Below are 27,404 nucleotides of genomic sequence, written 5' to 3'. Positions count from 1 at the left end.
GTACGGATTTCCGCGATTTTCGTTGCTGACGTGGCAGTTGTACAGATTTCCATGATTTACGTTGACAGCTTTTGGGCATTGCTTTTGGACCAAATGCTTTTGAGTTTGAAGGCTTTTCTTGTAAACTGCTTTTGGGCCTAGAGCCTTTAAATATGAGGCCATGGGCTCATTCTCTGACACACTTTTGGGAGAAGGTGCAGAGTGTGGAGTATTGGCTTGTATTGTGTTGATGCAATATAAAGAAATACCGAAAGGGGCGCCAAGGGTTGGGGCCAATACTCTCTGGGGTGGAATTCTGTCGCCAGGAGGTGTATTTTTGTTGTTGCCTTCTCTAAATATGTTCTTTATTTTATTTTTACTTGTTTTTCAGGAACCCTTGAAAAGGTGCAAGTGGACATTGCATGGCCAGTGTGGAACGGCTACGGCCGAATGGGTTTCTCACGTCGGGAGTCTTATGTCAAAGTCTGGGATTGGTCGGGTCAGTTAGCACTGAATTCTGATGAGTATGGAAGCTTTTGCGCCCCAAATGAAATCTGGGCCACTCGGAAAGTCACAACTTTATAAGTAAGTGGGAACTAGAGTATTAACTTAAAATGGGCAAATTGGCACATGGCGGCTCCAGGTGGATTTTCTAGTCCATCAGCAAGAGGAGGCGCCCAATTTGAGAGAGGGGATTGATTTTGCAAGTAAGTGAACTTACAGTGTGTGTATGTGAGTAGTGGGTGCAGGTTTACAGCTTTAATGGAAAGCTTGCCTTCTCCTCTGTCTCATGTAGCGCGATGATTTGCTCTCGTGCATCTCTCTCTCCCCTTTGGCACATATTGTAATGCCCTCTAGTTGGGCTATTCAAATGATTATGTACAGTTCTGTGGGTTTTATGAGCGTTTGCTAAGGCAAGAGCCTTCTGAACAGGAACTGGATTAGCTAATTGCTAATCCCCCACAGGTACGCACAGCCCCATTGCGAAGGAACGCGAATTTGGAGAGTTTTCTCGCGTTAAAAGTCCTCCAAATAGCATGGCAACTGTCCCATTGCGTGCGGGAGGTCTCGGGGAGCATGCTGATGCGTTAGCTCCCTCCGAAACGACCCAAAATAGAGAAATACAGCCGACTGTGTAAAATTGCAGGTGTAGGGTTTTGCTCCTAAAGTGCACCAGAACTTCACAGAAGCTTCGGGGAAGCTAGAGTGTGGTTGTACAGGTGTTTGGGTACTTTTTAGAGGCTGTAATAGTGAAAAACAGCGCTCTGTGTTTTCTCTCTAGCCCATAGAAAAGCTCTAGAATTGCATGGGAAGTCACCCCTGACTTGTACTTTTGGTCTATACAGGTTATAGAGCTGTTATGCTGTCGAAATGGGGCCAAATTTCGAAATTACAGCCCTAGACAGGAGCCATCCTTCTTCTGCACTAGAAGAATTGGGGAGCAAATGGGTGAAGAGCTAGGTTGAATTAACCCTTTTTTCTAACAGCTCCTCTACTTGGCTCATAATCTTTTTTTGCTAGCTAGGACATGCCAAACCTGTCTCTGCTTTGTACCCCATCTCTTTAGCTTTGATGCCCAACTTGATAGCCAACATTGGTAAGATAAAGTTTTCCTGCGCTGTTTGATCCCTAACTTCACCCCAAGCTCTGCATAACTCACTGACATCCGAGTTTGGCCTCTTGCCCACCATATCTTGCGCTAAACCTACCGTGGGTTTGTGATCTTCCCTTTCTTGTCCTCTTTGTCCTCTAAGTTAGGTGACCTCTTTCTTTGTGGACAATCTGCAACAAAATGACCAGGCTGCTCGCAAATAAAGTATTTATTCTCAGCCATTAAAGCCTTCTCTTTGAACGACTTGTGCACAAAAGGATTCTTTTTCTACTTCTTAGCATGTCCTCTAGATGTCTCGGCTGAGTCCTTAGCTTTCTTTGCCTTTTTTTGACCTTGGGACCCTTTAGGAGCTGCTTTTGCAATGGACTTCTTAGCCGAGCTTTCTTTGGTTGGCCCCCTTTCACGTTGCCTTGGAATCCACTGTCTTCATCCTTCAACAAGGCATGACCAATGTTGGCAACTTCCATAAGTTGAGTAAGGGTGGCTACTTTGTTCTTTGTACAATAGTTTCTAGCCCTTTACGCGGTCCACAAACAACAATAAGTCTCAGTCTGCTCTGTCAGTGGCACAAATCGGTAGGAAGTTACTGAAAGCAGCGCTTTATAGAACTTCTGATCGTACTCCTCTAAGCTTTTGCAAGTAACCGCATTGAGCTAGTTCCAATTTGTCATAACATCAGCTTCAAATTTGTTTGACAGCCATGCAGATGCAAACATTTGCTTGAAGTAAACCCGTGTGGCAGGTCCACCATGAACACGTATTCGCTTTCAAGGAAGTGGTAGCTTTCCTGACCTTGGAGGCCTCTGTAAAATCCCCCCCCCCGCATAAGCTGTATTAGACTGTTGGAGGAAAGTAAGAGCCTTCGTCTTGTCCTCAAATCCGCCGAAAGTATCAAACTTCATAGCTGCACCACCTTCTTTGTATGGTTTTGGCTTGTCGAGCACTGCCAAATTATCACAGGGAAGTGTCTATAACATGGGTACAATGGTAGAGATCATCTGTGCCCCTTGGCCATTAGGATCTTGACTTCCTGATGCCATATTTTCTTGCTCATTCGAATAACCAGCCATACCAAAATTTCCCTGTTGCACCTCAAACCACCCTGATCACAATGAAACCCTGACTGTAAGCCGATATTACCATACATGGGGTTTGGCATCATGCCTTGCATGCCCCCAAAGATAATTCCTGGCATATACTGCTGGTTTCCAGGCGCATAACCATCCATGCTTTGAAACACAGATCCACCCTCGGAAATACCCAGGATGTACCGTGGTGGTGAAAAAACTTGATGCATAGCTTGGAAATTAGCTTCCCGTCCATTTAAACCAACATTTGGACTTTGAAAGGTGGCTGGCTGAACTGGTATAGCTTGTGGAATTGGTGTCCTAACCACCTGTTCGTGGACAAAAAAAGTTTGTCTTGGAGCCCAAACTGACTCCGCAACATGCGAATGCTCCTAGCCCTGCTAGGATGCATAAGGGAGCTGGGCTTGAGCCTCAACGGGCTCTACTGTAGAGAAAGTTGCCTTGTCTGCTGTGACACTCGTGGACGGTGGAGCTTGTAGAAATTCCATAAACCCGAGATTCTACATCAACCGAGAAAACACATTCACAACAGCAACCAACCGTGTCTTGAACGCATCCTCGTCTAGTTGCCCAGTCATAAACTCTTGAACTTGTGGCACATTCACATCAACAAAAGGTACATGCAATGGTGGCCGTGAAACATTGGAGGAACAACCTGTCTGTCCTGTGAAGAGGAACCCTCTTCCCTAGTGTCATTCGTCCTGTCAGCCTTAGTGTAATTCCAACTTTGTGTCTTTGCCCAAAAGAGACCAAGGCTCACTTCTTGAGAAAAAGGTGATGCTGTCCCGACGACGGAACTATGAAACCGGCCAGTAGCCTCACTAAAGGGGCCGTAGACTTTGGCTTTCACTCGATCTTTACACTGATTAACTTTACAACACAAAGAAACTTCACGAACAAACTTGTGACTGGAATTTTATACTTCAAAACAATTCCCGACTTGGCAGCTAGAGTGCTCCAAAGTAGACGGCAACACTGCGTTGGCCCTAAAGGTTGGCGCCCCTTTCTGTATTTCTTCATTGCAATTAAACTTTGGAGAAATCTGAAAACCTGTAAACTCCTACGTGTTGCTCCATTTTTATTGGGCTGAAAATGTCCTACTCTAGCCCAAATATAAAGACCATGATAGAGACGATAAATATAGAAGGTGTAACAGACTTGGACACTCCAAGTCAAGAATCAACCGCGACAGCACCAAATAACCACTTCAAAACAATTCACAGATCACAATAGATTTGCACTGGCCCGACGGAGTTCCGTGCCTAGAGATATTGGCCCCAAAGACTGGCGCCCCTTTCGGTATTTCTTTTTATATTAATCAATCATCAAAGTACAAGAGAGCGGTTAGGGTTTCACTCTCAGACTCTGCGTCCAGATGCTCTGAGAAGTGAGGCCCTCACCACTAATTTAAAGGTTACAAGGGATGCCCAAAAGCAGAGCCCCAAAAGCTTTTAAAATCAAAAGCATCAGTTCTCTCTCTCTCTTAGAGAGTCTTTTCTCTTTTTTTTTAATAAAAAAAAAGCAAAAGCAAAATTTGCGTCGCTCATCATTTTCATTTTTAAAAAAAAAAAAAATCCGCCTCCTCGGTTTCCGGAATTTAGGGTTTCTAGCAAAATTAGGGTTTGCAGGAATTTTAGGGTTTCTGGCAGAAATTAGGGTTTCTGCTGTTCGCCACGTCATCACTTTGTGACATACCCCCCTCTTGAAAGCATTGTAATCGACCGCGATTACGCCTGCAAAACCGACAAAAGCCATAAACCGTCTAAGCAGACACTGACTGTTAGTACCTACGTACTAGGAACACACATCTAGCACATGTACAAAATCGACAGTCACATCACACGACATCACAGGACATCACCAGACATCACAGGACATCACATGACATTCAACATTCATTCGGATCTTAGACCATGATTTATCCGCAATGTAGCTAGCAATCACATCTAGGTCCAATCGGGACCTCATCGATGTCCGATTGACTAACCCCTATTGCAACCATGTCTATTCGAGATCAATCAGACCAAAATGCTGCAGTCATTTCGGCATCAGTTCCTGCACTCACAAGAAGTCAAGAACAAATCAGTATCATTATCAGGAATTCCATTTCATAAAGTCATCCAACAGAATACTGTTAGCTCTCAGTATCCCTGAAGCTCAAAGAGACATCAGTGACTTTAGTATCAAAATCGAGGCATCTGTTGACAAAGGAGCGGAGTAACTCCCCTCTTGTGCATCCCACTGCACCAGATCTTCGGCCAAGCTGAGTTTCTGGGTTCCGTTTGGAGTAGACTATGCTAAACCAAAACATCGAGGTAAAGTTTCACAATCCGAGGAGTATCTGCTAGGTCCTCCTCCTCCATCCACTTCGCATCAAATGCAGGAAAGTTCTTGAACTTAACCAAGAACCGCCTTCAGACTTTACCTTTCTTCGTATCATTATGTGCCAAAATCTGTTCAGGAACAAGGATCTCCTCGTTTTCTTCCACTTTGGGTTGCTCATCAGGCTCCCCATCATCAGGCACATCACCCTTAACAGGGTTCAAGAGACTCACATGCAATGCATTGTGAATCCTCCAAGTATCTGGCAGTTCCAATCGGAAGGAGACATCATTTATCTTGTCAGTGATCTGGAAAGGTTCGTAGTATCACATACTAAGCTTTGGAAAAAGCCTCTCCTTTCCCTTTTTCTTTCTTAGGCGTGCCTTCTCAAAAGTAAGAGCACCCAATCATTCTCCTTCAGTTTCCAGTCGCGACGATGTCGATCCGCTGCCTTTTTCTGTCGTTCTTGAGACTTCTGTAAAGTCTCGCGAACCTTGGCAAAAGCCGTATCCAAATCTCGCGAATATTCATCCGCTTCAAATTTCTAATCTTTCGTGCTCAGGAAGGATGGAACCTTCGCAACAGTTTCAACAATCTCTCATGGCGTCTTCCCCGTCGAAGAGTGTATCGTGTTATTGTAGGCAAATTCCACCAAAGGTAAGTTCTTTTCCCATTGAGTCTTCTGATGCGAGATACAAGACTTCAATAAATCTAAAATCACTGAATTGGCAATCTCAAATTGCCCGTCAGTCTGCAAGTGGAACGATGACGAGAACTGCAACTACGTGCCAATGTTCTCCCAAATTGCCTTCCAAAACCAACTCATAAATCTGGGGTCTATGTCGGAGAGAATCGTCTCAGACGTGCCATGTAATCGGAAAATCATTGTGATCATTCTGTATTCTCGGGAGATAAAAAAAAATGAAATCCATTTCAATATTTTCCCAGGGGCGGGTGGGTATGGGTAAAGGCTGTAACAATCCCTGTGCCTTATGCCTGTCAAACTTGACCTTCTGGCATACCAAGCAACTGCGCACAAACTCTTCCACATCCTTCTTCAGTCTCCGCCAAAAGAAATCTCTCTCTACCCCTCTCATGGTGGTAGCAATGCCGCGGTGACTCGTAAAAGGTGGACAGTGGCAATCAGTCATAACCTTTTCCCTCAACGGCTGTGTAACGCACAACATAGTCTTTTTCATCAAGTAGCCTTTCCGAAGGGAGTATCCAGCTACTGTCTCTCCATCTCGTATCCGTGTGAAAATATCTGCAAAATCTGTATGTGTGGCACACTGATCGACCATATCCTCGAAGCTCCTATGATGTATCGCGGAAATGGCCAGAACCAACGGTTTCCGAGACAAAGCATCTGCCACCACATTCTTCTGTCCCTGCACATGGACAATCTGGAAGTGGAACTGTGACAAGATGTTCACCCACCGCATCTGCTTTTCCGAAAGCTGCTTCTGTGACAAGAAGTAGCGCAAACTCTGATGGTCTGTAAAGACAGTAAAATCCGCTCCGAGTAGGTAATGCCGCCACTGAGTAAGAGCGTGGATAACCGCCAAAAGCTCTTTCCCATAGATCTGTGCTGTCATCTGCGGCCTAGAGAACAAACGGCTCTCGTAAGCTATGACATGGCCTTCTTGCATCAAGACCGCACCCAGACTACGACCACAAGCATCACAAAATACTTCAAATGACTTCTGCAAGTCCGGCAAAGTCAAATCTGGTCCCGTAGTGAATTTCTCTTTCAATGTCTGAAAGGCAGTCACCTCTGTGGGTCCCCATGAAAAAGGTACTCCTTTCTGTGTCAAGGTATGCAAAGGGGAAGCAACCTCTGCAAACTTTCGTATGAACCGCCTGTAGTACGAACACAGTCCCAAGAAGCTTCTAACTTCATGGACATTCCTCAAATCGGGCCAATCACGGATAGTCTCTAGCTTGGCCGGATCCATTTGCACTCCTGCTGCTGACACAATGTGTCCCAAAAAGTGTATCTCTAGTAGGAAAAATTCACTTTTCTTTGCATTAATCACTAACGTGTGATCTCGTAATCCCTGAAAGACTTGAAGCAGATGATCTCTGTGTTCTGCCTCATTCTTGGAGAAAACAATGATGTCGTCAAAGAAAGTGCCAACAAATAGCCTGTACTCTCGAAAAATCCTGTCCATCATCCGGTTAAATGTTGCAGGAGCATTGGTTAAGCCAAAAGGCATCACCAAAAACTCAAATAACCCAAAAGTCGTCCGAAAAGCTGTCTTGTAGACATCTCCTGGCGCTATCCTGATCTGATGATATCCACTCTTCAAGTCAATCCTGCTAAAGCACGAGGATCCCTGTAACCTGTCGAGTATATCATCGATCCTAGGAATCGGAAATCTGTTCTTGATGGTGATTTCGTTGAGAGTGCTATAATCGATGCACATTCTCCAAGATCCGTCTTTCTTCAAAACCAACAACACTGGAGAGCAATACGGTGAAGTACTAGGCTGGACAAGACCCTTTTCCAAGAGGTCTTTCACTGAGTTCATAATCTTTTCATTCTGTACTCGGCTCACACGATAAGGTGGCCGATTCGGTGGCGTGCTTCCAGATATCAGATCAATGGTATGATCTTCAGGCCCTCTCAAAAGCAATCGGCATGAGCGTGGAGAAAAAAAATCTTGGCGTTCTTTTCTTCAGGTCAAAACATATTCAACCTTTATCCATCGTTCAGTTCTCCCAAAAGAATGAGTAAGAAAACTGAAGTTCATCAAGTACAATCTCTAAGCCCTTCATTTATCAAAGTCGCTTTCTCGGCCCGGTAGTCAACCACGGCGTAGTTCTTGTGGTACCAAGGGATCCCGAGTAGAACGTCACTCATGTGCCCTGAACACCTCTGTCATTGCAAACGAAGTTTGCCAATGCTCGGTGTAATGGCAACATCCCATCCGGGTACCAGTCGAACTACCTCCGCCTGTGGCGTCAGTCTGTCGGGCGTAGTTCCAAATCGAGCCGCCAATTCCAAGTGAAAAGAAGTTGGCCTTGGCTCCTTCAAAAGAGCTTCTTGATCCTTCACTTTGCCCCAAAAAAAGCGGCAAAGTTTGTACTTTCATTCATTTGATTCGGTGCAAGTCCCACGCCATGTGGTACCAGTTCTACTTTTCTATCTGCCTTTTTTGCCACATTCCTCAGCTGCTCTCGAACTCTCAGATCTGTCATCGTCTTTATCATTCTGTTCTTTCTGTGCCTTATCAGGGCACTTCGCGGAAATATGTCCATGTTCCCCGCATCCAAAGCACTTCCCCTCTCTGATGAAGCGAGCTCTCTCCTCAGGAGTAAGCTTGGGTCGTGCATCCTTTTTTTTTCCTCTGGGTTGCTCTTTTTCATTCTACTTTCATTCCCAGAAGTCTGTTCGGCTCGTTGTGTCATGGCCTCATCTGTGGGGTAGGTCAGACTGCCAGAGTGAATGGCAAAGCCCCGCTTCGCATGACTCATCAACTCCTGAATAGAAGCTGACTTCTCTTCCAAGCAGTGATCTCGGATCTCTGTAGGTAGACCCTATGTAAACCGCTCAATCTGTTCTCTGAATGAGATCTTCTTGAATGAAGAGGCGGGTAGAAAAGAGCTCCAAAATCTTTCACAATAAGAATTCACTGTATCGCTCTTGGTCATCCGGAGATGGTTCCAAGCAGCTCGTATATCTCGCTCAAACTCTTGAGTCAACCAAGAAGAAATAAAAAGCCTCTTGAATTTCAGCCATGTAAGTGGCACAGTCTTGCTTAATAGAAGCGTAGACCACCAAGTACGAGCATTCCCCTTAAAGTAAGAGGCAGCTCTCCGAATCTTGGAGTGCTCTGAATAGCGTCCTCCTGCGAAAGCGATGTCAAACTGCTGTATAAAAGACAAAGCCTTCGAAGCATCTGAGTATCCTGAAAAGTATCAAACTTGATCGAGTGGCCACCTTCCTTAAACTCTCGGACTTTCTTGCTTTTATCTTCGAGAAAGTCATACTGGTTGGCTTTGTAAAAATTCTTCTTGTTCGCATAAAACTTTCCGTCATTGGAATCTGAGCTGTCTGTAGACGAGTCCTCAGTAGAATTGTCAGTCTCTGGGCGAGATTTAGCCTTCTTTGCCTTTCTCTTGCCCTTTCCAAAGCGTTGCTTCCTGCTTCGCTTTTTACCTTTTCTATCTTCTTCGCTCGAATCCGAGGAGCTAGAAGAACTGTCAGAAGAAGAAGAAGAAGAACTGGGTAGGTCTTCAAACTTGACGCGCTTCTTCAATTTCTTTGCCTTGTCAAATGTCGACCGACGACCCAAATATCCCGGGAAGTCAGTGCCTTTCTTCTGCTTTTTGCCGTGCTTTTTGGCTTTCTTTTGCGTGTCAAAAAGCTGAGCAATCAGTGCATCAACCACGTTCTCCAGTTCCTGCTCCGTATATTTTCTTGGAGGCAGAAGGTTTCTTGAGAGCGGGTTTCGGGAGTGGGGTTGTGGTTCTCTGCCACTCCGTCTGTACCTCTTCCAAAGAGGTCTGGTTCATATATTTTGCCATCTTCGGGTCCTTGGCAAAATTGAGCATCATCTTTGTTGCATCACCAATCAATTGACGACGCTCCATCTCTCTTTGCTCCGCCTGAGTAGGCCGAGGCGGGCCATACTCTCTGTGTGAATCTTCGTTGTGATCCCAGCTCGCATCTCCAGATGCAGAGGGAGTCGATTGATCATTGCCTGAAGCCATAGGTGCCGCGGAAAAAAAAATTCGGGGATCGGATTTCCCGTAGAAGAGAAATCGGCCGTGCTCTGATACCACTGTAACAGACTTGGACACTCCAAGTCAAGAATCAACCGCGACAGCACCAAATAACCACTTCAAAACAATTCACAGATCACAATAGATTTGCACTGGCCCGGCGGAGTTCCGTGCCTAGAGATATTGGCCCCAAAGACTGGCGCCCCTTTCGGTATTTCTTTTTATATTAATCAATCATCAAAGTACAAGAGAGCGGTTAGGGTTTCACTCTCAGACTCTGCGTCCAGATGCTCTGAGAAGTGAGGCCCTCACCACTAATTTAAAGGTTACAAGGGATGCCCAAAAGCAGAGCCCCAAAAGCTTTTAAAATCAAAAGCATCAGTTCTCTCTCTCTCTTAGAGAGTCTTTTCTCTTTTTTTTTTATAAAAAAAAAGCAAAAGCAAAATTCGCGTCGCTCATCATTTTCATTTTTTTTTTTTAATAATACGCCTCCGCGATTTCCGGAATTTAGGGTTTCTAGCAAAAATTAGGGTTTGCAGGAATTTTAGGGTTTCTGGCAGAAATTAGGGTTTCTGCTGTCCGCCACGTCATCACTTTGTGACAGAAGGGATCATGACCATCAAGGTGGTAATCACAAAAATCTCAAAAGCATGAAGTTTGTAGGATAGACATGATAAATTCGCTTTGGATGATGCCAATAATGGATACAAAGATACACTCTATCTTCTCACTTTAAGATATCATTGCTACCAATGATTTTTCCATTATTAAGCTGTCGTCATGTAGGAGTTTCTCTACGATCGGACACTAATTATAAGGCTTTGGAAACTTTTATTGTCTTGTGACTTCCCGCGCGCATTAGAGAAAATACAGCACGCTGAAATATCCGTTTTTCGCCTCTAAGATGCACTGGAACACTTGTTTCGCAGTTCCCTAGCTTCCTTGAAGCTCCTAGGACTTTATGGCATCAAAAAGGGTCGAAACCCTAAATCTGCAGAAAATTACAGCAAACTGTAACTCTTGTTTTGGGCTCCGTTTCGCGTGCCGGTCGCATCCGTAGCAAGCCCTCAAGTTCCCGCACGTGTAGGGCTAGCCACTTGCCCTTTGATTTGGATGAGGTTTCTCGCGAGAAATCTCTCCAAATCAACCTATACTTGTGGGGGATTAGCAATTAGCTAATCCGGTACGTGTACAAGAGGCTCTTGCCTCGGCAATTATGTAAAATTTACAGAACTGTACATACAGATGAATAGCCCTCGAGCTGGGCATCATGATTCTGCATTCAAAAGGGGAGAGAGGTGCTTGAGAGTGGAATCATCGTGTTACATAAGACAGAGGAGAAGGCAAGCTTTGCATTAAAGCTATAAACATGCACCCACTGCTCACACACACAATGTAGGCTCACACTGAAGTCAAATCAACCTCCCTCTCTTTCTTGATCGATTTTGGGTCCCCTCCTTGCTGAGGTGTCTGGCAATTTGCTCTAGAGCCGCCAAGTGTCCCTTATGCCCTTTCGAGTTAATTTCCTAGTACCCACCAACTTATAAAGTGTCGCATGGGGCCTAAATGACTGTGACTGAGCCTAGCCACCCTTTTACTACTTGGATTCCAGTGCCGCTTGGCCCAACCAAATCATGGCGACCTGGCCTTCACTGTTGCGGGTGAAATTCTCGGCCATCGGCCATTTCAGTGATTTCACATTGGCCATAGAATGTCTGGCCATTTGTGACCAACAAGAGGGTCCCAAAAATTAAATAAAAATCAAGGGAAAGAAACCAACAACTAAAGTTAGTGGTTGTCACAGCTTGTGACAATAGAGTTATAGGGATGCCATGCCCTGAGATTGGATAGTGTATTCCAAAGACAAGAGCCTTGGTTCTTAAGGATGTTGAGTAAGGAAGAGAGGCTCTTGAGATGAGGAAGTAGAGGCTTCTGAGTTCCATTGAGTGTGAGATATAGAACAGACGTGGGAATACACCTGGTTCAAGTGCTTGTATGATGACGTCTCCCGAGTAATAAATACTCTTTACCCGGGGGGGGGGCAGCCCTTCTACTGGGCCCCAATATTGCGTCTCTCTCTCTCTCTCTCTCTCTCTCTCTCTCTCTCTCTCTCTCTAGTTTTCACTATCTCAACTGGATTTAGAACTAATTGATAGAGTCTATTTATCATAGTATATTTGATATTGTTATGCGCTCCCATTGGTGACACATACTCTACCAATGTTAACAAAATAATGGATAGAATCTAATGTCTCTAATAAGTGATTGTGTTTGCATATTTTTGACTGACACAATTGTGTATACAAAAATTAAATGAATGAGAATAGATTGCTTGTGAATAGAAAGAAAAGGGGAGTCCTCACACGGAAGAAAGTGCAGCTATAGTGATGTCATAGGGAAGGTGTCATCATTCTTTCCCACCTATTTCTAAAGACCAGGATCCATGTCGTATCCACAAGTGTCCAATTTGGATTGTAACTCTAGAGTAGGGATGCAAACTCAAAATAAACAAAATATACATGATCAAAGAAGATTTTAGCAGCTATGTTTGACTGATTACGAACGATGTCAGGCTTATGTTTCTATTTTTTTTTTCAGTCATATTCTTTATGGCAATGGCCTTTTTCTTGCGAAGACAATTAGATGCATAGCCTTACTTACAAAAAAAGCTTTTCCCTTACTTTGGTCAATACATTTTTTCATCAAAAGATTTACTTATAAAATGCCTTTCTGATCTTCACTCTGTGCAACAGCAAGCTTGAATGGTTCTTTCAATAACCTATAGACGCTTTGCTTGCAAAAGTTTTACCTAGAAAATTCCTCCTTGCTCGCAAATCACCAACTTTCTTTTGCTACTTCTAAATTTCTTTGATGCACATATTAGCAAAGCCTTTGTCATCGTAGCATTCTCTATCAACTTCGTGAGATTGGACACATTTCTCTTTGTACAATAGTCCTTGATTTCCTTGGGCAAACCACAATAATATTTATCTGGCTTCTTTGACAATGACAAAAACCTTCTAGGAGCTAACTAGCAACAATACCTCCCAAAACTTCTTATGTATTGTCCAGATTATTTTGCCAATAGCTTCTCTTAGAGAGTTACATCGTAATCTCTAGTTTAACAAACCACTTGATCGTTGAATACTTTGTGAGTGAGTGCGTGCGTGCACATATGCACCTGGCTTGTATGTGCATGCTCATGCAAAATGACGTTGAAGTTGAAAGAGGGATTGTCTATGCATAGGCTCTAATTCTTGCACAAGGGTGCTTGGAGATCGATTCCCCAACCTCCATTTCCATTTCCCGTGCCAAGTCCCCATTCCATGTGGCAATTGTGAGTCACATGGAATGGCAGTTCATGCCGATGCGGTTTCCGTTTCTATTTCCGGTCTTATTTTGCTTCTTGTGACTATGGGTTGGAGATGTGCTGAGGACTGGTCGTAGGCTATTGATGCCTGTGATGTTATTAATGTACGTGCCTGCTATCACCTGACACATTTCCTTATGTCTTAAACTGCTCTACTGAATAGAACCAAACTTTGGTACTTTTAAGGGTGTCTTTAAGTATTTGTTCTACATTTATTTTGAAGGTTTTGGAAGATGTGAAGGAATTGACCTTGGCGGACACTCCTCTTCTTGGATCTCAGTATGTGGTTAATGCAGCTGTCGGCAGAATGGTAACCATTTCAAGGAGACCAAGAAACATTGACCATATCTTTAATATACATTTATATTCCTTGTATGCATCCATGCAGGCTGTTTCTAAGGGAAGGCAAGGTGCAGAAGCTCAGAATCTGTTGCGGGTAAACCCTAGCCTTGAACTTACATCTCATCGTACTTTATATTGTCACCATTTGTTTGAAAGAGTAGGATTTACGAAAGATTATTTCACATTGTGTAAGCGTTCCATCATACAGGACTTTGGGCACAGCATGGTAAGCGTGCATGTGTGCTTTTGACGTTTATTAGAAATGCAAGTGAAACAAATTGTCACTTGTGGGTAGTTTTTTTCAAATTCTTTGTGCAAAAGATCACAGGATGTTGTATATGGAGAGACAGATGTAGGGTAGTGTTATGATGGCAGTCCTCTTATCAGCATGGCCTAGTTGAGGTTTGTGCTAGATCATTTACTCTCTCTAAAGGAAGTGGGAACTGCAATCCTAGTATCTCTGTACATTTTTCTGGTGACTACCTGGTATGCTACCCTACGTCCTTTAGAGTGCAAGAAACCCTTTGAATAAAAAAGATTGTTTTTAGCATTTCTGCCTCATAGAGAACACGGCCTTCACTTTTGTAACTGAATGTGAGCATTATCTAGATCTATGCGTAATCTTGATTCTACGAAGAAGTAAACAAGATTGGGTGTGCAAATTTTCTGGTCAAAATTCTGATAGTCAATGCAAGTGGGTGTGTAATATCATTACCTACATGAGGAGTTAACAGTTTGAGTAGATCCAAACAATAGTTGCTTGGCGTTCACTGGTGGGGGCATGAGTGATGGTGGTCTGACGCTATGGCAAAAGAGCAATGTTTGACATAGAAAAGAAAGGGGAAATTTTCACCTTTTAGGCCAATTTTTTCTTTTATTTTTGAGTGGGTTAGGCAACTGATTGGAGAAGGGGTCTTGTTTTGCAACAGGATGGCACCACGTGCCAACTGAAAAAAATAGACTGGAACAAACTTTTAGCACTTCAAAACAACTGAACAGAAAGAAAGAGAGAGAATCTGACTCGCTACTGCTGTGCCCCCCCCTCTCGCCATCGCTCACCCCCCCCCCCCTTCACCCCTCGTGCTGCACTCTCCCCCCCCCCCTCTCGCACCGTTGCTGCCCCGCAGTTACATGCTGTCCTCCCCACCCGATGGCTTGGTTTTTGCTGACGCCTTGGCTTTGATGGCTTGACCTTCACCATCAGAGCTTTCTCGGAAACTGTCATCGTCTGTTCCTCTTCATCCGCAGCATCCACAACAATAGACATAGATGGAGGCTCATGCTCCGTTCCAGAGGGACTCTCCTGAAGCCCCCTCGCCCGACCTTGTAGAGCCCACCGTCTGACTTACTCTCTCGCCGACAGAGCAAGCGAGCCTAGCCGCAGAGGTGGAGCGCCTACAAGCGACATCCGTCATCTGCAACATCATTGGCATCCGACCTAGCAGAGGAGAGGTGCGTGATCTCCTCCAGGCCTGCCTTTTAGCAGAGGTGGGCAAGATCCTCGACGTTCAGCTTCTTGAGTGTGGCTATTACTAGATAGAGTTTGAGACCCCGGAGATGGCGTCCAAGGTCATTGCGATGAGCCCCCTGGCCATCCAAGCAGTTTCGAGCTCATTTTCGACAGTTGCGCCATGGTTTCGACCCAGCTACCGACGTTCTTGTCGAGGAGGCAGGCCTTCCCATCTCAGTTTGCTTCCTCGGCCTGAGGAGGGAGTACCTTCCGCTCCTGTCCAGGATAGGCTCAGAGATTGGGACCGTCTTGAAGACACCTCGCACGGTAGCCTCTGTATAGCTGCCATTTTGGAGACACCTCACACGATAGTCTCTGTGGGAATGCCAAGGCAGCTGACATTCCCACAGTACGTGTTCTAGTTCGGGACACCCACACCCTCTCGAAGGTTATTCTACTACCTCGGGTGAGTGGTGGTTGGCTCCGCCAGAGCGTGGAGAATTCGGGCCTTTCAAATTAGTGCTTCATTTGTCGACAGATGGGCCATCTTGTGAAGGCTTGTCCATGTAGGAGGCCTCGACCTTCACCTCAGGCTCAACCCTAGCCTCCTAGGGCTGGCCAGCAGTAGTAGACAGAGTCACAGGGTACTCAAGCAGACTCACCCTCCGAGCCTGGGGCTCAAGCAGAGGAGGGTTGACAGCAGGTTCGTGGTCGGCGTCAACAGGGGCCACCATGTCAGCCTGGCCCTCCGGGTGGTCGCCAGGCTCGACCCTCTTCAGCACGACAAGGTCCCAGCCCTTCTTCCCCTCGAATTCTCCTCCGCCCCTCCTCCATCGCCTCCCCACCTCCCCTCTTTCTCTCCCAGCTCCCCGCCCCCCCACTCCTCCATCCCTCACTAGCCCCCCTGCTTCCATATCTTCTCCCGTTCCTACCCCGTAGCCGTCCCATGGGACAGGACCTTCCTCGGCTGCTAGGAGATCTCTTGGCAGTGCTTTTGCCACGAGTCGCTTGGCGAGAGAGGGACAGCCTTTCTTGGGAACCTCCCTTCGGGTGCAGACGTCTCCCTTTGCAGTAGTTACTCGTGGACTGACGAGCTTCGACATTCGTCGTAGGTGGGACTTCTTCGCCTACGACTTCACACGGTTTCTTGGCGACCCTTCGCCAGACTTTGAGGCAACTTGTTTGAGAGTTCGTGTACTATACCTTGCAGCTAGAGGGATAGAGGCTGTGTACACAGCGTTTGGCTTCTCTTTTCCCTTATGTGGCAGGGACGAGTCTGAGTGGACGCTGGACTCAGTGATGGAGTCGCTGTAGGCACAGGCCCTCGAGTTCTCTCACCACACGGCAGACCTGGGGGTTACAGACCTGGGTTAGATTTTGTGGCCGTTGGCCAAGTTCTTAGTGACATCTCCAGACTCGGCAGGATGTAGACACATTGTGGTACTCTTCTTTGCTGACACGTAGAGCCCACCATGCTATGTATACATACATGAGGACTCCTGGACAGAGGAGGTTGCCCTGTGTACGGTACACTCTTCTTGGGCCTGGGCTAGACATTCTTTGCAGTTGTAAGGATTCTTAGAACTCTGGAAAAGCATTGAATCTTCGAAAATCTTCAATCTTTGAGTTATCGGAAACCTTTGTCTTGAACCTTTGCTTCTTGCGAAACCTTTTTGCTTTGACTGCTAAGTCCCATATCATTGCATTGTTCAAAGACTTTTTAGAGGAATCTGGCATAATCAAGTTGATTGCAACAAGAGATTGATCTTCAAAATTCTTCATGCGATGTAAGATTTCTGGTTCAAAATCTTCGAGTAGCTGCGAAATATTTGGAGAAGAGGAAATCTTCTCAAGATACTCTTCAGATGGGGTAACTTCAACTTTAGTAATCACTGGAGAGGATTTTGGCTTGAGCCTGTAATCATCTTCCAATAATGAATCCCAAAATTCTTCAGAATCATCTTCAGGAATTGTCACTTCATGACTTGCAATTGGCATATCATCAGCCAATAAAGAATCAAAGAATGCATATTCGTCTTCAGACTCGGATTGTGCAACTATATCTTTATCTTTGTCTTTATCAATTGATTCACGAGAAGTTAATGAATTAAAAAATTCATCAATAATAATATCTGCATCTGCATCGGGGATCAAATTAGTTTCATAATCCACTTTATCATGTTGTTTGACTTGTACACGTGAGGCTTGAATCACTCTTTCCGCATGAGAAAGCCCGTGTAAAGTCAATTCACGTCCATCTTTGAACAAATTGATAGTATGTCCTCGAAAACTAATTGCTAGATCATATTGGAATAACCAATGCTGACCAAGAATCATGTCGTAATAAGATAAAGGCATGACTTCAAAATCCAATTGATCTGCATAAGTTTGAATCTCGAACTGCAACTGTCGAACTGTCTGATCACAAGTCAAAATTGATCCATTTGCTAATTCCACATCATATAAGTGAGATGTCTTCTGAGTTGGTAAGCCAGGCTGTTGAACTATCTGAGTGCTGACAAAGTTATTCGAGCATCCGCTGTCCACCAAAATATTGATGGAGCGACCATTGAGTAGTCCAAGAAGGCTCAAAACTTGCTTTGAGAGAGGCTCCAAAACTGAAGAATTGCACTGAGCATGCTTCATAAGAATACTCGTATCCGTTGAGACACAAATCGTATTGACCACAGATTTTCCTTTATCCTTAGCAGAATCTGGTTGTTAAGATTCGATGATGTTTCCGCGTTGGAATTTCTTTTCGAATTAGACGGATTTGGTCTCTTTGGACATTGATACCATCTATGGTCACCACTGCAAATTGTACATAATCCTTCCTTCTTTGAAGTCGAAGATGCATTTGACGAAGAGCCTTGTTGAGTATTGGAAGTTTGATCTTGAGAAAAATCACGTCCTTTACCACGATCAAGTGGAGGAACATGTGAAGAAGATCTGCTTTCAGATTGTCGATCTTGAGAATAGAACCTTGAAGTTGAATAAGGTTGCGTTGCTTGCTGTCTGAATTGAGACTGATGTTGCTGACTTTGGCTATAGCTGTCTCTGCGATCGCGCTGTGAAAAGCGAGCGCTATTTGAAGATCCGTGTAGGGCACCGATTATCGCCAAGACGCTCCACACAGGCAATTGCAGCATCCAAAGTGGTAGGGTTGTATTTGTGCACATCATCCTTCAGGTTGGGTTCGAGTCCGTCGATAAAGTTGTGAAGTTTATCAGAGGGACTAAGGGTCTCTATCTCCAGAGTTAGCCTTTGGAACTCTGTGATGTACGCGGCCAAGGAACCTGTCTGGCTCAGGCGGCGAAGAGAGGACCGGGCATGAAAATCCGCATTGGCAGGTTCGAACGCCTTGCGAATAGCACGCTGGAATTTATCCCAAGAAGGTGTGTGTTTACCATCAGCAACCTGTCGTTGCCACCAAAGAAATGCTGTGTCCTTGAGCAGAGAACTAGTAAGTGTAACTTTTTTACTCTCGACCAAGTCTGTGTTCGATAAGTAAATCTCCATTTTGAACAGCCATTGGTCCAACACGCGTTTGTCGCGGCGACCAGTGTACGGTTCCGGCAGTTTAACATCAAGCTTCTTCTTCTGTGTAGCATTAAAAATTTTATAAAGTAATTGAAGTTCGCGATTGTCTACCTCTTCAGTTGGATCTGGTTCGTTGGGTTCATCCACTGAAGCTTCGGAAGAAGGTGTTGAAGATGTTGCATTTGTAGTTCGAGAAACAACAGGTCGACTTCGAGAAGTGTTTTCCGTGTGCATCTCATCCAAGCGAGTGTGAAGTGATGCGAGGCTTATGGAAAGTGTGGTCATCTGCTCCTTGATAAGAGTAAGGGCATCGTCAGATTGACCACCTCCATCTTGAGAATTTGGCATGGTTACGCCTCAAAAGGAACTCAAACAAGTGCAGGAGCAGGTTCTGTGAACAGGTTTTGGGATGGGAGCACTTGCGGAAGCTCCGTTTATAGGTAGAGGATTCGCCGGTAAGGCTTCTTTGGGAACTTCGTTATATATGAAAGATAAGGGATGGGCACCCCGAATGCATCGTCTACCATGGGTGCGATTCCCGTGGCGTCCAAAGGACAAGCTGGGAGCCAGCGTTGGTGAGAGAAATTTCCAGTATAACATGCGCCCATTTGTAATGCTGCCTACTGGTCGTCATGTATTTCTCGTAAGTGAATTTGGGGAAGGGTTAATGTGTAATGTAAGTTCACATGAGGGCTTTTAAAAATTTGGGGCTGGGCGCCCAAATTAAAATCGAAGGTAGTTTCTAAGATTAAAACGCTGATGCTGCCTGCAGATGACGTAAAAGAGTCCAGGGAAAGTCTCTTGGCAGCGTAAAACAGCCAGCGCTTGCAAATTAGAAGGCAGCGTTTTAGCCCAGCGTTTACAAAATTCAGCCTGCCGCTACCTGGGGAAAGGGTGCGCTAGTGAAGGGGCATCGCCTAAGGGTTTGCCAGTGATGAGGTAGCACCAAGGGGTGCAATTCTTCTCATCCAAAAGGTGCAAGGCTGCTGAATTTCAGCAGTGATGCGGAAGGGTGCCTGCCAGCAAAGGGTTGCTACCTTTTGGCACGAAGGGACACTTTTCGACGAAGAGGCATCCGGCAATATTTTCAGCAGGTATGCCATACACACCCATATTTGTCTCTTTGGTTATGTACTTAATAAGAGAAGGGTTCGGGTTACCTCATACATGTTGGTAGGTAGTCCATCTTTCTGCTGCTTCCATACAACTCCGGGAAAGGGGGGGGAGAGGGTAGCGGAGGGGTGAGAGGCTCACAACCTTCGGGTCCCGGGAAAAAATTTGCTCTGATACCACTGTAAGGATTCTAGGTGCTAATCCTTAATTAAGTTCTTAAACTCATGATTAAGACTTAAGAAACTGAAACAGAACTTAGAACAAGACTTAGAAGACTCCGTGTTTGATTGATTGAATGTGTGATACAAGGGCTCCTTATATAGGAGACGAAGAGACATAAATGAAAAGACACGTCTCTTGGTGAAGAGACACGACTTTAGACGTAAAGACACATCCTTTCGGCGAAGAGCTGCAACCATTGGGCGAAGAGTCGCACCCGTAGAGCGAAGAGGGGTGACCAGTCGTCGAAGGAGTGTGGCTTTTGGCGAAGAGACACGTCCTTTGGGCGAAGGGGTGTGACCATCCAAGCGCAGGGGTCCTCCTTGGCATGGCACTTCGCGTATCTGCAACTAGGAGTAGATGTAATGCTGTTAACATAGTCACAATCGTGACAGCAGTCACGCCTATCTCAGGGACGCTCGGATGCGGATTATTCATGAAACGTGTTGGGATTAGGTGGGCCCGAGTTTCAGCGCCAGCGGGGTCGATTGCCTCAGGAGCTTCAGCAATGCCTTGTGGACGGAGGGATTGATCTTCTTACGTTGCAGGAGCATCATCTTTGTGAGAACCTCATTAGACGATGTGGTCAACTTTTGCAGCGAGGGAGGAGGAGCAGTGTCCAGACAATCCTTGGTTAGAGGAGCAGTTGCAGCAGACTCGCCAGGAGCTTGCCAGCATAGAGGAGAGGCGCCATGAGTTTGCTTTCCATCGACAGGCGTCTCATGGACTCAGGTGGGTGACAGAGTGATTGGGGCATTCTTTGAGACAATGGGACCCCGTCATGCACATGCTAGTGTCGGCCAGTTGAGGAGACCTGACGGGTCAGCTGCTTCAAAGCAAGAGGGTATGCGTGCAGTTGCTACTGACTTTTACCGTGACCTGCTATTAGAAGAGCCTTAGTCAGAGCGTCAGGATGCATGCAGAGAGAAGGTTCGGGCACAGATGCCTTGTCTTGTGACTGAGGAGATGCGCCAGAGGCTTGAGCTGCCTCTTCAGTTAGAGCTCCATGAGGCCCTCAGGAAACTTCCCCGAGGTAGTTGTCCCGGTGAGGATGGTTTGACTCCCAGTTTTTTCTTGGAGTACTGGGACTTGCTTGGCTCAGACCTTTACAACGCTTTCCAGTACATCTTGCACACAGGAGAGATGCCTGACAACATGAGTGAGGGCTTGATCTACCTTATTCCCAAGAAGGGTGGCTCCTTGGATGAGATTCGGTAGTGGCGGCTCATCACCATCCTCGACTCAACCTACAAAATTCTAGCCAAGGATCTGAGTTCGAGGATTTAGCCACTTCTAGAGAGCATTATACATGGGACCCATATAGGTTTTGTCAAGGAGCGCAGTGTCCTTGACAACATCTTCACTTTTTGGGAGGCGTTCGCCCTCGCGTGCCTCCGATGTGAGGATTTGATGATACTTCTTCTCGATTTTGAGAAGTCCTACGACAGAGTTGATTGGGACTTCTTGGAGGGCACTCTACGTAGGATGGGTTTCTCAGATGCTTGGATCAGAGGTGTGTCAGCTTTGTACAGACGTGCACACAGTCAGATGCTTTTGGTAGGAGGCAAATGAGACCGTTTCATGCTCACACGCTCGGTCAAATAGGGTTGTCCTCTAGCCCCCTTCCTCTTTCTGTTCTATGCTGAGGCGATGAGCAGATTCTTGGTTTTAGAGCAGGTTGGTTTGCGTGGCTTAGGGCTCCCTATTCGGGGCGATGAGCTACTAGCTGCTAAGTTTGCAGATGGCTCAGCTTTGTACTTGGAGGGCCAGGAGGCCAACCTGCACAGGTGTGAGCAGGCTCTAGAGACGTTTTGTTGTGCATCAGGCGCACTGATCTACTGGAGAAAGACAGTGGCTTTATGGGTTGGCAGTGCTCCTACGCCTGATTGGTTGCCAGGTGAGGGTTTTTGATGGATTCCCCTAGGGACTGCAATTCGCTACTTGGGTTGTCAGGTTGGCCTGGACTTGTCTCTTGAGCAGCAGATTGCTCCCCTCCTCCTGTCCATCAGGAGGAAGTTGCTACATTGGAGTTCGGCACGACTCTCTTTGGCAGGCAGAGTTGTAGTGGCCAACCAGGCGTTGTTGGCTACTATGTGGTACATTACATCTTGTTGGATCTTTTTGAGCTCCTACATCAGCTTGGTAGAGAGGTTGATCAGGAACTTTCTTTGGTCAAGGCGCGACACTTAGATAGCCCGGGCCAAAGTAGCCTGGCAGGTCATCACTCTTCCTTGTTCTCAGGGGGGGTTGGGGATCATAGACCCAGCACAACAGAGCAGAGCCCTTCTTGGGAAATTGTTGTTAGAGGACTGATTCCAGAGGAGGAGCCTTGGAAGGAGTTTTTGCTTCAGCGGCTTAGAGCTCGAGTGCCTCAGGCAGGAGACCCTTGGAGACCTTCCATCAGATGGATCTTTACAGAGATGCGTAGAGTGGGTCTGAGCAGGAGACTGGAGGATTGTTTTTCTATGAGTCTGCTTTGCTCTTGGGAGCAGCTGCAGAGAGGCTTGGAGCAACACCAGCCCACTTGCACGAAGGAGCACTTGAGACAGCCCCTTCTTTGAGTCAGCACTGAGAGAGGCCACTTGGTTGGTAGTAGGCCTCATGTTTCTTGGGGTCCCATGCCGGAGGGTCCTCCATGCACTCGCATGCACTCTAGGCGATTGGCTTTAGTTCTCAGGTTTGCCAGAGGAGTTACAAAGCATCTAGCTGTAGGGCATGAGAGGGGTACAGAGCATGTGTCAGGACATCACAGAGGCAATACCAGCTTTAGAGACAACTCCGAGATGGATGGGGGCCTTCACGCGACTGGAGGTCCTCATCGTAGCTCGAACTTGCTCAGAGATTGTACCCTCCATGTTCTTCGAGATCGAGGGCGAGGGTCGACTACACAGTCTCAGTAGAGGCTCCACAGGTTGCTGCACTCCAAGTCAAAAATCAATCGCGACAGCACCAAATAACCCCTTCAAAACAATTCACAGATCACAATAGATTTGCACTGGCCCGGCGGAGTTCCGTGCCTAGAGATATTGGCCCCAAAGACTGTGTCACCAGGAGGTGTATTTTTCCTATTGCCTTCCGTAAATAAGTACTAGATATTTTTATTTATTTTTATCTTTACTTGTTTTCCCCGGAACCCTTGAAAAGGTGCAAGTGGACATTGCATGGCCAGTGTGAAACGGTTGCGGCCGAATAGGTTTCTCACAGCGGGAGTCTAGGTCGGTCAGTCTGGGACTGGTCGGGCCAGTTAGCACTGAATTCTGATGAGTATGGAAGCCTGTGTGCGCCAAATGAAATCTGGGCCACTCGGAAAGTCACTTACAACTTTATAAGTCAGTGGGAACTAGAGAATCAACTCAAAAGGGGCAAACTGGACACATGGCGGCTCCTGGTGCAGTTTTCCACTTCCATCAGCAAGAGGGGGCGCCCAATTTGAGAGGGGAGGCTGATTTGACTCATAAGTGACCTACAGTGTGTGTGTGAGTAGTGGGTGCAGGTCTACAGCTTTAATGGAAAGCTTGCCTTCTCCTCTGTCTCATGTAGCGCGATGATTTGCTCTCGTGCATCTCTCTCTCCCCTTTGGCACATATGGTAATGCCCCACTAGTTGGGCTACTCAGTTGAACATGTACAGTTCTGGGGGTTTATTCGCGTTTGCCAAGGCAAGAGCCTTCTGAACAGGAACCGGATTAGCTAATTGCTAATCCCCCACAGGTACGCACAGTTCCATCGCGAAAGATTGCGAGTTCGGAGAGTTTTCTTGCGTGAAAACTCGTCCAATTCACAGGGGAACTGTCCCATTGCGTGCGGGAGCCCTTGGGACACGCGTAGGCGTGTTCGCTCCGCTAAAAATGATCCGAAACAGCGAATTACAGCCTGCTGTGTTTTTCTGCAGGTTTAGGGTTTCGCACCTAAACTGCAAGGGAACACCGGGGGAGCCTCGTGAGAGCCTTGGGATGCGTGTACAGGCTTTTGGGCACCCGGCAGTGAGAAACAGGGAATTACAGCCCGCTGAATTTCTGTGACAGCCCACCAGAAAGCTTCCAGATAGCGAGGGAATCCGTCCTAGACAGGTGCTTTTGACCTATAGGGGTTTTTGCGCCGTTATGCTGCCAAAATCAGGTCAAAAACCTGCGTTTCAGCCCTCGCCAGGTTTGGACAGCTTTGTGAAAGCTTGTGCGAAGTGGTCGGATCGTCTACCTTAATTTGAATAAAGAAATACCGAACGGGGCGCCAGTCTTTGGGGCCTACTGGGTGTCGGTCTCGTGTGCGCAGTGACATTCTAGTCGCCGGACGCAACTTTGTTCTCTTCCCTTCTCAGTGCTGTGTGTAAAGTTAACATGTAATTGAAATAGTACCGCCCTCTACGTTGTATAGGCCGGTTATATGGTTCCATCGCCGGGATAGTCACTTTTTCTTCAAAAAGTGCAGCGTGGATTGTTGTGGGTGAAAGCAACACAGAGCTTGTCGTTATGGCATAGAAGAGAGACCAAGTACCTGAAGAGGGATCTTCCTCACATGGCACGGAGAAAGTTCCTTCAACTCTTCAAGAAGAGGACAGGTTGTTTAGAACTCAACTGCGTTGCTGCATGGACATGTTTCAGCTGTTGGCTAACAACCCAAGGATGTAGGAGTTCTTACAGGCTGACACATGGTTTTCAGCCTCCTACACAGGGCATGACTGAGCCGTTGCAGGAAAAGGAGATTCCTAATGCGCAGAGGACTCATGATGCTCGAGGGAAAGCCCATGTGGTTGAGCAACTAGCGGTGTCCAATGATCCAAAGCAACTTGCTTTAGCTGGACAGGAACCAATTGTGAATGGTCAAGGGAGTAATGAACACGCTATGCGTGAGACCCTTCCATTACCTATTACTTATCTTGGTTATTTTGGAGGTGGTTCAGTGTTTCAAGCTATGGCTGGACCTTCCACAGGTTATATGCCAGGGAATGTGTTCGGGACAATGCAAACAGGCATGGGTAACCCTATGTACGCGAACATGGGTGTCCAACCGGGTTTTCAGGGTGCCTATGGCCAGTTTCGAGTGCTTGGAACACAATTTGGTATGGCTGGTTTTTCAGAGCCATACGTACCAAATGCAGATACCACAGGTAAAACAGTTGATGCGAGTGCTGGAATGAACAATCATGGAGCACCACTGTTACAGACACCTGTTTATGATAATGTGGCTCCTTTGAGTCAGCTTAAGGATTACAAGGAAGGTGGGCAGGGAGTGAAGTTTGAAACTTTCAGAGGAACCGAGGATCAATTGAAGGCTTTGACCTTCATACAACAGTTCGATGCAGCTTATGTTGGAGGAAACTTCACGGAATCTTCAAAGATACGCAAGGCTGCCACTTTCTTGAAAGGGAATGCGCTTCAATGGTGGACCGCATTGTTGAACCAGGGTCAAGCCCCAACAACGTGGGTCCAATTCAAACAGCTTTTTGCGCCTGCATGGTTGACGAACATTTTTGAAGTGGATGTGATGACAGAATGGCACGAGTTGAATGCTAAACAGTGTGCGAACTTGGAAGAGTACAATAAAAAGTTTTGGGCCGCGCTGTTGCCAGTCACCTCTTACAGGTTTGTGCCATTGTCAGAACAGATTGAGAAGTACTGTTGCGGATTGCCCAAGAAAATCAGGGACTACTGCACAAAGACTACTGTCATGAATATGTTTCAGTTGATAGAGAATGCAAGAGTGGCCAGCAATCTGTCGAAAGGAGAGTCCGATAGATTTAATAGCCACAAGAAAGGGTCCCAGGGCAAACAGTTTTCAGCCAAGGGCAATGTTGCAGCAAAGCCTTCTGAGCCTCCCACAAAGAAGCCCTCCATTGAAGAAGGTGATACGTCCAAGAAGCAGTCTAAGTCTTCTTCGGGACGAGGACAAGGACAAAAGAGGCATTTTTCTGGCAAAACTTTTGAAGAACGGAAAGCTCTTAGGGAGGCCAAGAAATGCTACATTTGTGAACAGGAAGGACATTTTGCAAATGAATGCCCACAGAAGAAGTCACAGGATAAGGATGACAAGTCAGACCATAAAGGGAAGAAGCCAAAGCCAAGTGCAGGACTTGTTCCAGGTTTGGTTGGAGACCAGCCAAACACAGATGCCACGGAGCTGTGCAGAGCTTGGGGCAAAGTTAGAGACCAGACAGTGCTGGTTTTCTTTGATCCAGGAGCCCGTGCAAATTTCATATCACCAGAATTGGCATCAAAGTTGGGCATTCGTGCAGAGGAGATGGGTATGACAAGGGAAGCAGGTTTGGCATGCCTTAGATAAAGACAGGTCAACTTTTTTGAGTGGTTTCAGTGATTGTTTTTCGGACTCTTTGCCAGGGGAGTTACCTCCTGAGAGACCTGAGGATCATACCATAGATCTTGTGCCAGGTTCTAGTCCACCGAATAGACCACCATACAGGGTTAGTGCAGCCAAGCAGAAAGAGATTATGAGTCAGGTCAACGAGCTTTTAGAGAAGGGGCTGATTCAGCCGAGTTCATCCCCTTTTTGTTCGCCTGTACTCTTAGTGCAGAAGAAGGATGGTTCATGGCGCATGTGCATTGACTATCACGCCTTGAATAAGAATACCATCAAGAACAGGTTCCCCATACCGAGGATAGATGACATTCTTGATCGGCTTGAGGGAGCGTCATTGTTTACAAGAATAGACCTAAAGAGTGGGTACTATCAGATACGCATTAGGCCAGAAGATGTCCATAAGACTGCGTTCAGGACAACATTTGGTCTCTATGAGTTTCTTGTCATACCATTTGGTCTCACAAATGCTCCTGCCACGTTTAATAGAATGATGGACATAATTTTTAGACCACATAGAAACTTTGTGGGTACCTTCTTTGATGACATGATTGTCTATTCGAAGTCTAAAGAGGAGCATAGGGATCACTTGACTGTAGTTTTCAATGATTACGTAAGAACAGGCTACTCATTAATGCGAAGAAGAGTGAATTCTTTTTGCAAGAGATTCACTTCCTTCGGCACATTGTTTCAAAGGATGGGGTACGCATGGATCCCACTAAAGTGGAAGCAATTAGGTCATGGCCAGACTTGAAGTCCGTACATGACATTCGCAGCTTTCTAGGCTTATGTTCCTACTACAGGAGGTTCATCCGAAATTTTGCTGAGATTGCTTCTCCACTCCATGCACTGCAAGGAAAAGGAGTTACTTTCAAGTGGACAGCCAAGGAAATTTTAGCGTTCAAACACTTGAAAGAGAAGCTGACTTCAGATCCGGTAATCATTTTGCCAGATCTTTCAAAACCTTTTGTGGTTCAGTGTGATGCGTGTGGCCATAGTCTTGGTGCAGTTCTAATGCAGAATGGCCGAGTAGTCGCATATGAGAGCATAATTCTTTTGAAGAGTGAAAGGAACTTGCAAGTCTATGAGAAAGAATTGCTGGCAGTAATTCATGCTCTCACTAGTTGGAAACACTATTTGCTAGGGGCTGATTTTGTTGTCCAAACGGATCATCAAACCTTGCGATATTTTCTCACACAGACGAAGTTGTCTGAGAAGCATATGCGATGCGCAAACATCTTGTCAATGTTCCATTTTCAGATTGTGCATGTGCAAGGGAAAAAGAATGTGGTGGTTGATGCGTTGTCACGAAAGCCCCAAATTTCAGCAG

General features: G+C 46.1%; 1 protein-coding gene across 2 annotated transcripts in view; it reads left to right on the top strand.

The window, feature by feature from the left end:
• The window catches only part of LOC147465761 (uncharacterized), a 68,608-nt gene that overhangs the window by 10,239 nt on the left and 30,965 nt on the right, over nucleotides 1-27,404 (top strand). For both annotated transcript variants that reach the window (XM_086521625.1, XM_086521628.1), the window contains 2 exons: nucleotides 13,323-13,409; nucleotides 13,488-13,535. In XM_086521625.1, coding sequence (XP_086377751.1) covers nucleotides 13,323-13,409; nucleotides 13,488-13,535 — 135 coding nt within the window. The remainder of the gene's footprint in view (nucleotides 1-13,322; nucleotides 13,410-13,487; nucleotides 13,536-27,404) is intronic.

This window comes from Adiantum capillus-veneris, chromosome 1 (assembly GCF_014529385.1).
Source record: "Adiantum capillus-veneris isolate H3 chromosome 1, ASM1452938v2, whole genome shotgun sequence".
In the NCBI taxonomy this organism is placed as follows: Eukaryota; Viridiplantae; Streptophyta; class Polypodiopsida; order Polypodiales; family Pteridaceae; genus Adiantum; species Adiantum capillus-veneris.
The sequence above is the reverse complement of the archived record's forward strand: the minus strand, read 5'-3'. Positions and strand labels throughout refer to the sequence as shown.